Here is a 12,101-nt window from a genome sequence, read left to right as displayed (position 1 = left end):
TTCAACATCAAGATTATCTTGAGCCATCTTTTACACTTTTTACAAGCGATGTGGTGAGATTCTCACTAGACAATGGCATGATGCCAATTAACAAGGGTTAACACTTGTCAAGCACCTTGTTAATGCTCCAACTCACGACATTAATGTTCAGCCTCCCATTTTACCAAACACACCAAAGAAGCTAGATGTAGGGAACTAGAAGATGTGCTTGGCAGATGCACCTTGCCATTAATCTCAGCAAAGAAAGTGGTAGGAACATTAAAGAGACCACCACTAGAGTTCACATTTATGACCATCATCCGGGGCCCCTCCAAAAGTATACATTCCATGCCATAGCAATTGTGAAATAAATGTAGATTGACCGTTTGCATACACTACCAGAAGGATGATACCACCTATGGAATATACGGTTGAATTTTACCAGAGATTGTCTAATGATAATTTCGGGGAGTTTCCCTGTGGGTTTCTCTCCCTACACCAATGATTTTTCTCACGCTATTCTCTTAAGTTGGCCTCATTAGCTCTGCACCATAACTCTATAGCACTGCTTGTAACGATCTTCATTCCACCATCACTGGAAGTATTTGCCACTGCAGGGCTCTCCTCAGATTTCTGACAATGGCATTATTTTCAGAACACAGAGCAAGCAACATCTTCCCTCATTCACTGTCACCCACTCCAGCATCCACTCCCACATGCTACCTACCCTGCATGTCCCTTGAGCTGCCTTCTCACTGAATCGGGACACCACACCACAGTTCTCCTAATTTCACCTGCACTAATAGCTCGACTCACCACTTTCATCTCACTCAATCCCTTCCTTTGTCTCATTCCAGGAGAAAATGGCCCAGAATAGGGCCAAGTCGGATGCATCAGAGCCAACATCTGTTTGCTTAGCCCCTGTAAGGAGAGGATCCTTGCCTTAGCAGGCAAAGACAGAGATCATTCATGCAGTGATGTCAACACCCATGCCCAGGTGACTAAGAAAGAATCATTGTGCAGTGCTCTGCTGTTCATCCAATACCAGCACTGTGAATGGATTCCGAACATGCCTGAACCTCGACCCATATTTTGCAACTCTGTTGTCTTTCATCTTCTGTAGGTACCACTGGAATCTGTACAATTTGCACCTTAAGAAAAGCAGCCAAGCAAGACATCATCCCCCTCCTCCACATCTGAGGAAGAAGTCACAGATCCCTCAGAGGATGCAACAATAAGGCTGCCCTCTGCACTCACCCTGCAGCTCAGCTCCTGACACCTCGGTGGGTACATTAGGTAGATTAGAGTCAGGAGTACATGCTGGTGAGCACATCCCACATCTCTTCAAGAAAGAAATGCCCTAGGTCGCTGGCACTTCGAGGACTGCCAATGGCCTGCCACCTCCTCAGCTCCAGACAGGAGAGCATTAACAAATTTATCCAATGGCACAAACAGTTGCAGGAGCAGCAGGCAGCCAAAGGCACTGGGCAAAGACGGGAGCATGCCATGAACATTATTTGTACCAAGCTGCCTCTGGCATGCAAGCATCTGACTGCCTCCTGGATGGGTTGGCAGCTGCCATGCCGACTCAGGTTTAGCACACACAATGTCAGCTGGATATACGCACAAGTTTAGAGACAAAAGTACTGCAGATGCTTGTATCCAAAGTAGGCAAGCATATGTACAAACCTGCATTCCATTATCTTAGCCATTGGTACTTAGAACCCACCCGAGCACAAGGCTTTGTCAAGATTGAGTAATGGAGCATTGGATGTTGTGAAGGTTTTCATCCATTAGCAACCTTAACTTTTATTAAACAGCATGAAGTGCACTACATATTAAAGCATTAACCAGTAAGGATTACACAGGGGAGTTTGGCCTCAGCAACATCAAAAGATTTGTAATGAAAGACTAATTCCTGCAACTCAGTTCCGTTGAACAGAGAAGTCCTACCTGGGTGAAATTGCTGCGCCGTATGATGCTGAAGGTGCTGTTTTGCCTGAAGAACATCCTCATCTTCTTACTCAACACAACTCTGCGACTTTTACAAATCCACATCATCCATTCCATACCCTCAATGCACCTTCACATTGTCTTGAGCAGAGATTCCAAGGATCAAACAGCCTCCTCTATCTGGGCTGAACTGTTACAATGCCCCATACCAGTACTTAACCTGCATGGAAACCTGATCATGCAGGTTTGCCCCGGAAGACTAAAAGGTGTTGCATTATAGATACACTATGTCATGACATGGCATTCTGACCTGTATCCCGTGACTGAGTATGATGCCACCACCCCTCTTTCTGCACATCATTCCATGGAAGATGAGTGACTGTGGCTCTCCTGTGTCGACATTACATTATGAGGGCTCCTATGGCTGGAAGTTGCAGAGTCGGAGGTGGGTCCACATTCACTAAAGCTTAATTCTGGTTCTGACTTTGTGGACACACATTCCTCATCCTCATGTAGCAACCCTTGGTGAAGTGGCCACATGGACAACCACAGTTTCTCTGTGCCCGAATCCACTGGGGACACTGGAATCTGTTGAGCCTATGTGTATGATACCAGAAATTTATAGGGGATCATACAGCAGTCAAAGCACACACAGATAACATTGGAACAGCACCCTCCAAACACTGGGACATGGAGTGTCCTGACAAAGAGTCTAGTGGGATGCTGTACGTGGGCATTGTACATCATTCCCTGATTATACACACATACAGTAACACATTGTATGTGTGGTAACAATCAAGAGGACCGCTTTGTCTACCCCTCTTCGTCACATTACCTAAGAAAGGCAACATCGTATATAGGATAATAGTGTAGCTGCTTTATAGTTCAAGGTATGGTGAGCATTTCCTGCAGTCTATGGGAACTCAGATGAAGACTGCTACTCGGGTAATTAGGGGAAATCTTTCCAAGCTGCATTGTATTGCTTGTGCCTCAGCCATTATTGGGATTGACTTATAATATTGAATAATGTGGCCAAGAGTGCTGAGGGTCATGATTTTTCATTGACTCGGTAGGTCAATGTATAAGGTCCATTTTGTGTTCATGGATATATTTCACTTGTGCTGTGTAGCTGTTCAATGCTTTTGCCTTTTAAAGGCTCTGACATCACATGAAAGTGCATTTCCCTCCCTCAGAGAATGAAACACTTACTCCACCCACCAACGGCCAGTTTCATTTCCATTGCACAATTGCATTTTGATGAGGATGGAAGACGACAGCAATCATGCTTCTGAGAGTAACTCACGGGCTCAGCTCGTCATTCTGGGTGACCCCTCACATCTTCAGATTCTGTTCTTCCCTGCTTTCCCTGTCAGCCCTTTCAAATTTGACCTTCCCCATGTTCCCAGACAACCTGTTGACTGGCATGTTCATCTTGTCACTTTAACCTCGGAGACCCAGGCATTTAGCTTACTCATGCCAATCAGTGCCATACACTGTACCAATATCCTTCCTTCACCGCCAACAACCCCCCTTCAGCCCCATGGCACCTTCCTCTGCAACTGCCAAAGGTATAACACCTGCCCATTTACCTCCTCCCTCTTCAGTATCCAAGGGCCCAAGCATACCTTCCAGGTGAAGCAGCACTTTACCTGGACTTCGCACAATCCAGTCTGCTGCACAATGTGGTCTCCTCTACACTGGGGAAACGAAGCATAGATTGGGCGACTACTTTGCGGAACATCTACATTCTGCCCGCAAAAAGGACCCTGAGCTTCCAGTTGTGTGCCACTTTAGCACACCACCATGTTCCCTGACCAACGTCTGTCTCAGACTTGCTGCAGTACTCCAGTGAAGGTCAGCACAAGCTGGAAGAACAGCATGTCATTTCCCACTTGGGGTCCCTGCAGCCCTCTGGACTCAATATCTAGTTCAATAATTTTAGGGCCTGAACTTCCCCATGCCCTCACCCCCTACCCCACACATCAGGCCTTGTTATCACACCTTCTGCTATTACACTATCTATTGTTAGCCACAAACATTAACAGTTATTCATCCTCCTAGGCAAATCATTATCAGCTCCTTTGATTGTCCAATTGTTCTTCTCTCTCTTTGGGTTCAATCCCATCCTATCATTTACTCCCTACCCCTTCTGCCCACCCTATCTTCTGAATACAAACCAATATTTTCCAAGCTACCATCGGTTCTGAGGAAAGGTCCCTGGACCCAAACCGTTACTGATCTCTTCACAGATTCTGCCAGACCTGCTGAACAACTTCTGTTTTAGTTTCTGATTTACGGCATCCACAGTTCTTTTTGTTTTTACTGAAGCCCAGGGAGTGGCCACTGTCAATATACCCTCCCCCTTATATGCTGAGTTGCCCCCCCACCCTGCATGCCAGCGAGCTGTCTCCAAACCCCACCATTACATTCCCCAGCTTTCCTAGCACTGCAGTGGCTACTGATAACCTTCCTTGACCTTCAATTGACAGACCTCCAGAACTGACCTTATCCAGCCCCTGACCAACAGCCATGACTAATGAATGAACAGACCTCTAACTGATATCTGTAACTGCCTGACTGACTATCCACAGATCCCAAGACTGGTTGAACCAGCCTAATGCACTGAGCATGGTCCACTCCCTGGAATGTAAGGGTGTGGACACCCTGACATAACCATCCCATGTGCTACCTAAGCCTCTTGACTAATATCAACAAGACTTACTATGTCAGGACCCTCTGACAGTAGACTGTCACCCTTGACCTGACTGAGAATTACACTGCTTAGAATTTGAGACATATCCATTTCTTTGCTGCAAGCAAATGATGTTGGTATAACATTGAAATGACAGTGCTGTACAACATGTCTACCCACTTGATTGATCACTTGTCTATCAGGACACGCTACCTTGCTTTGTATCTGTGTTAAATAGCAAAGTAAGAAAGAAATACAGTGAGCCTATATGTTTTTGATGGTGTGGCAAACCACAAAATAAGGCAAGGCTTTGAGTTTCCAACTAGATGGAAAGCAAATGAGCAGTAAGAGAACATGTGCGGAGATCTGAGATGCACCTTGGCCTAATCTACAAGGTAGGCACTTGTCCCTGCGTGCAGTGAAAAGTGTAGCTGCACTTCAAAGTGCAGCGTTGGATTAGACCACTATATTATAAGTGGGTTAGAAATGTGCCACAAGAATGCAATGCTACCAATGCCATCCTCTGTGGATGGGCATGAAGGCAGTCATTGGCCATGGAATGTGACAGAGATGTTGAGGACTACTGTCCATGATGGAGACCTGGAGGAGCAAGTGGCAAGCTGCAGCCGTCAGGTGCCAGCTTTGACTTTCATCTTGGGAATTATCACTGTAGTCATCCTGTGTATTGGAGGATTGGAAATAGCATATCAATGAGGTGAGATTCAATACTTACTTACTTTCAGCTTGTGTTGAGCTTCATATAAGCTTCATGCAACCAAACAGAAACTGAATGGCCACTCAGTGTACCACTGGAATAAGCCGCCTTACTTTCATGCTACAGTTCCTATCCTCGGCCTGCCAAGATCGCAAGAAATTACAGAGTTGTGAACATAGCCCAATTTATCACAGAAACTAGCCTTCCATCCATTGACTTCATCTATACTTCCCACTGCCTCAGGAGGCAACCAACATATCAAAGACCCCGCCCACCCCAGTTGTACTCTCTTCCACCTTCTTCTATCAGACAGCAGATATAAAGATTTGAATACATGTACAAACAGATTCAATAACAGCATCTTCCACATTGTTACCAGACTTTTGAACAGACCTCTCAAATGTTAATGTTGATTTCTGTCCGTCTCTCTCGCTCGCTCTCTCTAGCTTCTTTGTGGCTATAACATTGTATTCTGCACTCTGTTCTGCTCCCCTGATCCACTTTGTATGATGTGATCTGCCTGCATAGCATCTTCTTACATGCCCCACCCTCCCTCAGCTGTGTCTTTTTTGTCACAAAACAGAGATTGCTGGAAAAGCTCAGCAGGTCTGGCAGAATGTGTGGACAGAAACCAATGTTAACATTTCAGTCCACTGATCTTTCCTCAGGACTGTCTTCTTTGTGCCTTGTTGGCTTTGCTATCAGGTAGAGCAAACACATTTTTGCTTTTCACAGCAAACATTTACACCTGTTTTACACCTCCGTGTCTCCTTTTCCACTATTCTTAATGTTCTTAAGCACCAACCCCCTCCCCGAGCACCCCCAACAGCCGATCAACCAAACCTCCAGAGTCAACAAACTCCACATCTGAGCAGGCTCAGAATGCTCATGTGTGGAGTTGGGGATTACATTAAGACATATGGGGAGGCAGAGGAAGGTGGAAACCAATTATGAGGATTTATTGGCCTGTTCCCTATAGACCATCCCGTTAACCCCACAGGCTTCACACTTCACAAATACCCATCCATCTCCTGCTTACCTATCCCACCTAGTCCCTGGCATCTGAGGTGATCATGCCTCGAGGGTCATTTGTAGACCCCTCCAAAATTTCACAACTCTCTGAAAGGTACAGTGCTCCCAACTGTAGATGATCCCCTTTCATTCCACCTTTCCTAGCCATGCTTTTCCATATTTCCCACCACCTCCACATAAATTCTGCTGCCCTCAAAACCCCCAGCCCAGAGTCTCAAAAACTAACCTGTCAAGGCTCAGTCTTGTGACAACAGCCTCACTCAGCCCTCACCCCACCTTAGTTTGTGTGGACAGTCTGCACCAGACAGACTGATGTGGCCTGTCTCCTCAATTGAAATGACTGCACATCCCCAAGCAAAATGTGCCCAGCTTCCTGACCGATTCCTATACATCCCTGAACTGCATTAGCCCTTCACCCTCGATTTGACACTGCAAAGCCAATGAACTGACCGTGATCTACTCCCAGAGTCAAGGGCTCCGTGACCAAAAAATACTTTCTCATGAAACAGAATATGATAAAAAGCATAAGGTTAATTTTATAAATGTTCAGTCCCACCGAGCATCTCATACATGACTATGAATATTGAAGAATTGTAAATGTACTTTGTATGAATTTTCATCGATAAAGTATGAGTAGAATTGATATGATAACAGCAAAGGAGATAATGAAATACAATGCTTAAACAGACAAATGTTGAACTTAATTATTTTGACTAATGAATAAAGTTTTGAAATGTCCGTAACAAGAAAATCAATATAAATTTATTATTGTACAAAATTTGTAATTGAACAAATATCAAATGGATGGAAAGAGCTTTCATTGAAATGGAATGACAGTCACACAAGTTAAAAACAAACTTGACTTCGACATTATAATTTTTTGCTTATTTTCCAGTCAGAAGTTCTCACATGAAAACATTTCAAACATTTTAGCCTTTTTTTAATTTTGAAAATGCCTGGTGAGGTTACTCTACAGAGGCCCATATCCTGTCACCAAGTCACCCTTAATTTACACATGGAAAGCCCTCGACACTGATCCAGCTTCCTCAGAGCTAGCTCTCAGAGTGAACAGAATCTCTGACATGTTTTTTTTTAAAAGGTAAAGGCATTAAGCTTAGAGAAGATGTGAGGAAAACCTTTTTTTCACAGAGGGTGTTCGGTGAAATAACTCCATAGATGCCAGTATTCCATCACCAAGTCACCTTTTATGATACTGATCCGGCTGCCTCTGAGGCAGCTCTCAGAGTGAACAGAATCAGTTTCTTTTTTGTTTTTTTTTTCTTTTTTTTTTCTTTTTTTAAAATATTAATTTAACCTCCACACTACCACCTAAGTGCGGTAGTGCTTACTTTTTTCCCCAGCACCCATGGTGTGTGTGTGCAGGTGTGAGACACAGTGAAAGACACAAAGTGCATGAATCTTTATTCAAATTCCACCACCAGGAAGATAGGAAAACACCCGGGTGGCCAGTGACAAACACTGCCCTTCACATCAAAGGGCAGAATCTGTTTCTGTCAGCCAGGGCTCCCTGATTGGGGCTGTTAATCTGGTCCAATCAGGGAATTCTATGAGGTCCACCTGGCTGACCTCATTACAATCACAGCACCTAGACTATTCAAAAGGTTTCCCAGTCATTTGGTTGTATGAGTATCCATTCAATGTAACATAATCTGGGCATATTATTTGAACAAAGTATAGACAGTATTATATCATAGATATTGTGGGCTATTAGGCACTGAAGAAAGTTGTTTCTGAAATAGTTAATACTCACTCCTAGAATGTTAGAATTCATTTCAAAAGGGCGAAAATACAAGAGCAGAAATGAACTGCTGAGGCAGAATAAGGTTCTGGTCAAATCACATTTGGAATATTGTGAGCATTTATGGGCTCCCTATCGAAGGAAGATTGTGCTTGCGTCCAAAGGAGGTTCACAACAATGATCCCCGGTATGAATGGCTTGTCATGAGATAATATTGAGGGCTCTGGGTCTGTACTCGATGGAGTTTAGAAGGATGAGGGGGATTCTATTGAAACTTACAGAACATTGGATAAAATAGACATGGAGAAGATGTTTCCACTAGGAGGAAAGACTAGGACCCAAGGTTACAGCCTCACAGTAAAGGGGCAACCCTTTAGAACTGAGATAAGGAGGAATTTCTTGAGCCAGAGGGTGATGAATCTGTGGAACTCATTGCCACAAAAGGCTATGGAGGCCAAGTCATTGAAAAAAGATAACAAAGACCAGTAAAGCACAGACCCTTCAGTTCACCAAGCCTGTGCCAACACATGCTAGCTTTATAAAGCCTTTGTCTTCACACAGTCTAGCCCTCTATTCCCTGCCTATTCATGTACCGGTCAAGATGCCTTTTAAATGTTGCTTCTAGCATCTTTGCTGGCAATGCATTCCAGACACTTACCATCCTTGTTTAAAATTCTTGCTTCTCATTTATCCTTTAACCTTTTCCCCCTTTTACCTTTAACCTATGTGCCCTCAATTGACATTTCTACTCTGAGAAAAGGACTCTAACTATTCATGCCACTTATTAAAACTTCAGGTCATCCCCTCAGCCTCCGGCATTTAACTAAAAACAAATCAAGGTTTTCTAATCTCTCCTCATAGCTAATCCCTTCCAAACCAGGCAATGTCCAGATTTACCTTTTCTGTACTCCAAAATTTTCACATCCTTCTGGTGGAGTGGAAATTAGAACTGTGTGCAATATTCCAAATGTTGCTTTTCCAAAGTTGTGTATACCTGCAACATGACTTGCCCATTTTAATACTCCATGCCCCATCTGATGAAGGCAAGCATGCCAATACACCTTCTTGACCACCTATCTACCTACTTTCAAAGAACTGTGGAGCTGTATGCCTTCAACACAGAGATAGATAGGTTCTTGATTAGTAAGGGGATCAAGGGTTACAGTGATAAGGCAGGAGAATGGCCTAATTCAACTTCTACATCTTATGTTATACGTAACATAAAATTTTATTGAAGAAAGTTGATACATACAAATGCTGATGAACTACCCACGGGAATTATTGAAGTTAACCACAGTTGAGAACACTTTGTGACAAAGCATTTGTGTAGAAAATGAAATTTTATAAATGTTGGGTTGTGAAGAAATATTACATGGGTTTTTTTGAAAATTCAAATGCAATCATTCAAGATTATGATCAGTGTGTGTAGTGATTGAAACAGGTGGTCCTTGTTGACTATGAGGTCCTTGATTGGGGTTGCTAACCTGGGCCAATCAGGAAGCCCTGGCTGACCAAAAAGCACTTCTGCTGTTAGGTAGTAGTGTGGGGGAGAAAACCAAAAAAAAGGGGGGAAAAAGTGAAAATTAAAACAAAGAAAACAGGAGTTCTGTTGACTCAGAGCTGGCTCTGAGGGAGCTAGATCAGTGTCCAGGACTCTCCATAAGAAAAAGATATATGAATGGGGGCTGCCCTTGAGGTGACTGGAAGGGGGATCAGGGCGGACCGAGAGCCGGAAGGGGGATCAGGGCGGACCAAGAGCCAGAAGGGGGATCAGGGCGGACCGAGAGCCGGAAGGGGGATCAGGGCGGACCGAGAGCCGGAAGGGGGATCAGGGCGGACCGAGAGCCGGAAGGGGTGTAGGGGTGGAACTGCCTTGTGGCCAGACCAGGAGGGACGGGTAGTTTGCTGGGTTGCCAGGGGTGTCTGTGATGTATGCACGGTTTTATTATTCAGTTTATTGAACTCTCTGTTTGTAATTGTGTTTACTATTTCCTTTTTGATATAATAAGGTGGGATTTGAAGTTCACCCTGTGAACGGTGAACTGGGTTTGGCTTCGCTGCCCCTTTCCCCTGTAAATTGCTGTTTCTCGTATACAGCTGTTCACTGTTAACTGTTCGGTTGTAATTTGTGCTGGTTAAAATTAAAAAAAATATATAAACAGGCTGCCCTTGGAGGTGGCCAGAAGATGTATCAGGGCGGACAGAGCCAGAAGGGGTGGAGAGGCAGGCTGCCTTGTGGCCGGAAGATGGGAGGTGCAGAGGGTTTCCTCGGTTGCCTGGGGTATCTATGTTCTATACACTGGTTTGTTTGTTTGATTGGACTGTATTGTATGCGTTTGTTACTGTTACCTTTTTGCTGACTTACCGTGGGATTTGAGGTTTGTCATCATTTCCCAACGGTGGAGTTTGGGATTTGGCCTTGCTGCCCCTTCCCCTGTAAATAATCTTTTGTGAACCACTGCTTACCATTTATTGTTAACTGTTTATATTTTGTACCATTTCATAAAATTATTTAAAAAAAATAAGAGGGAATTTAGAATCTCCTAAGTTGAGGGGACTGACACTGAGCTGGCTGGCTGGCAGGCCACAGCCATTGTACTGTGTACAAGTAAATAAAGGGTGACTTGGTGATGGGATACCAGCCCCTGTGCAGTTATTTCAGTGCGCAATAGATGTGATTTCACAGATTTAAATAAAAAAGAAACTTAATATATACATTTCAAACTATTTTCCAGAATTTGAAGAAAACCAATCAATCTACTGTTCTTTGAAAAGTGGCAATGACTGCACAATATCATTCCGTATTGTTAATGATCAACATGGAAGATCACTTCTTTATGATCTTGAACAAACAGGTGAGCTTGGATAATACATGAGTTTATACCTGTGTAATGTTTTGACTTGAGCTATTTCATTCATTTTCACGTCACTGGATGCTGCACATTTGCAAGGCAAGACTTAGCAACCTGTTAGGTTGTGGAATAATCTGGTTGATTTCAAATTAAGTACCTCAAATTAAATACTGAGCATTCAAAAATAACTTAATTTCATTGATGGGACCAGTGAAGAATTATGCTGACAATAAAATTAATTATTTTTAAAAAATTACTGATCCCAACTGGCAAGTGAGATGACAATGTACCTTCTTACAGAATTTTATGAAGTTAGTATGAGCCATCAGATAAGGAATTTAAGAACAACAGACCATTCAGTCCCTTAAATTGACTCCAGTTACATCTTATCTCCACTTCCCTGACTTTGATCCTTATCCATTGATAACCTCACCTAACTAATGGTAATGGAATGCTGAACCTTATTTTAAAGGAGGTGGAGTATAAGCATGAGGAAGTCTTACTGCAAGTGTACTAGATGTTCGCGGTGAGACCATATCTGGAGTGCGGTGAGCAATTTTGGTCCCCTTATTTAAGAGGACATCATTTTACTGAAGACAATTCAGAGAAGATTCAGTAGGACAATCCCTGGTTATAGAAGGATTACCTTATGAGCAAAGGCTAAACAATTTGAGAGACTACTCACTGGGAGTTTAGAAGAACAAGAGGTGATCTCATTGAGACATAAGATTCTTAAGTGACTTGACAGGGTAAATACTAAGAGGATACTTCCCATCATGGGAGAATATAGGGCCAGAGAGCATACTGTCCGTTTAAGACTGAGACAAGGAGGAAATTCTTCTCTCAGAGTCTTGAGTGTCTCTGGAACTCCTTGCCACAAAAAGCTATGGGGACAGAGTCCTTACATAGGAAAAGGCTGGGACAGATAGATTTTTGATCAATAGGGGAATCAAGGGTTACGTGGAAAATGGAGAAGAGTGGATATCAGGAATGTTAGATCAGCCATGATCCTATTGAATGGTGCAGTGGGATTGTAGGGATGAACAGCCGGCTCCTGTCCCTATTTCTTACGATCTTATGGTCTAATAAAACAGTGTCAATGGCAATCTTCGAAATTTC

At 43.4% G+C, this 12,101-nt stretch overlaps 1 protein-coding gene across 2 annotated transcripts in view; it reads left to right on the top strand.

Moving 5' to 3' along the window:
- Window positions 1–12,101, top strand: part of itgb6 (integrin, beta 6) — a 90,070-nt gene that overhangs the window by 65,846 nt on the left and 12,123 nt on the right. For both annotated transcript variants that reach the window (XM_043693848.2, XM_043693845.2), the window contains exon 14: window positions 10,866–10,985. In XM_043693848.2, coding sequence (XP_043549783.1) covers window positions 10,866–10,985 — 120 coding nt within the window. The remainder of the gene's footprint in view (window positions 1–10,865; window positions 10,986–12,101) is intronic.

The sequence above is a fragment of the Chiloscyllium plagiosum genome, unplaced genomic scaffold (assembly GCF_037043375.1).
Source record: "Chiloscyllium plagiosum isolate Xiang-an unplaced genomic scaffold, Cpla_swu_hap1 HiC_scaffold_7, whole genome shotgun sequence".
Classification (NCBI taxonomy): Eukaryota; Metazoa; Chordata; class Chondrichthyes; order Orectolobiformes; family Hemiscylliidae; genus Chiloscyllium; species Chiloscyllium plagiosum.
The sequence above is the reverse complement of the archived record's forward strand: the minus strand, read 5'-3'. Positions and strand labels throughout refer to the sequence as shown.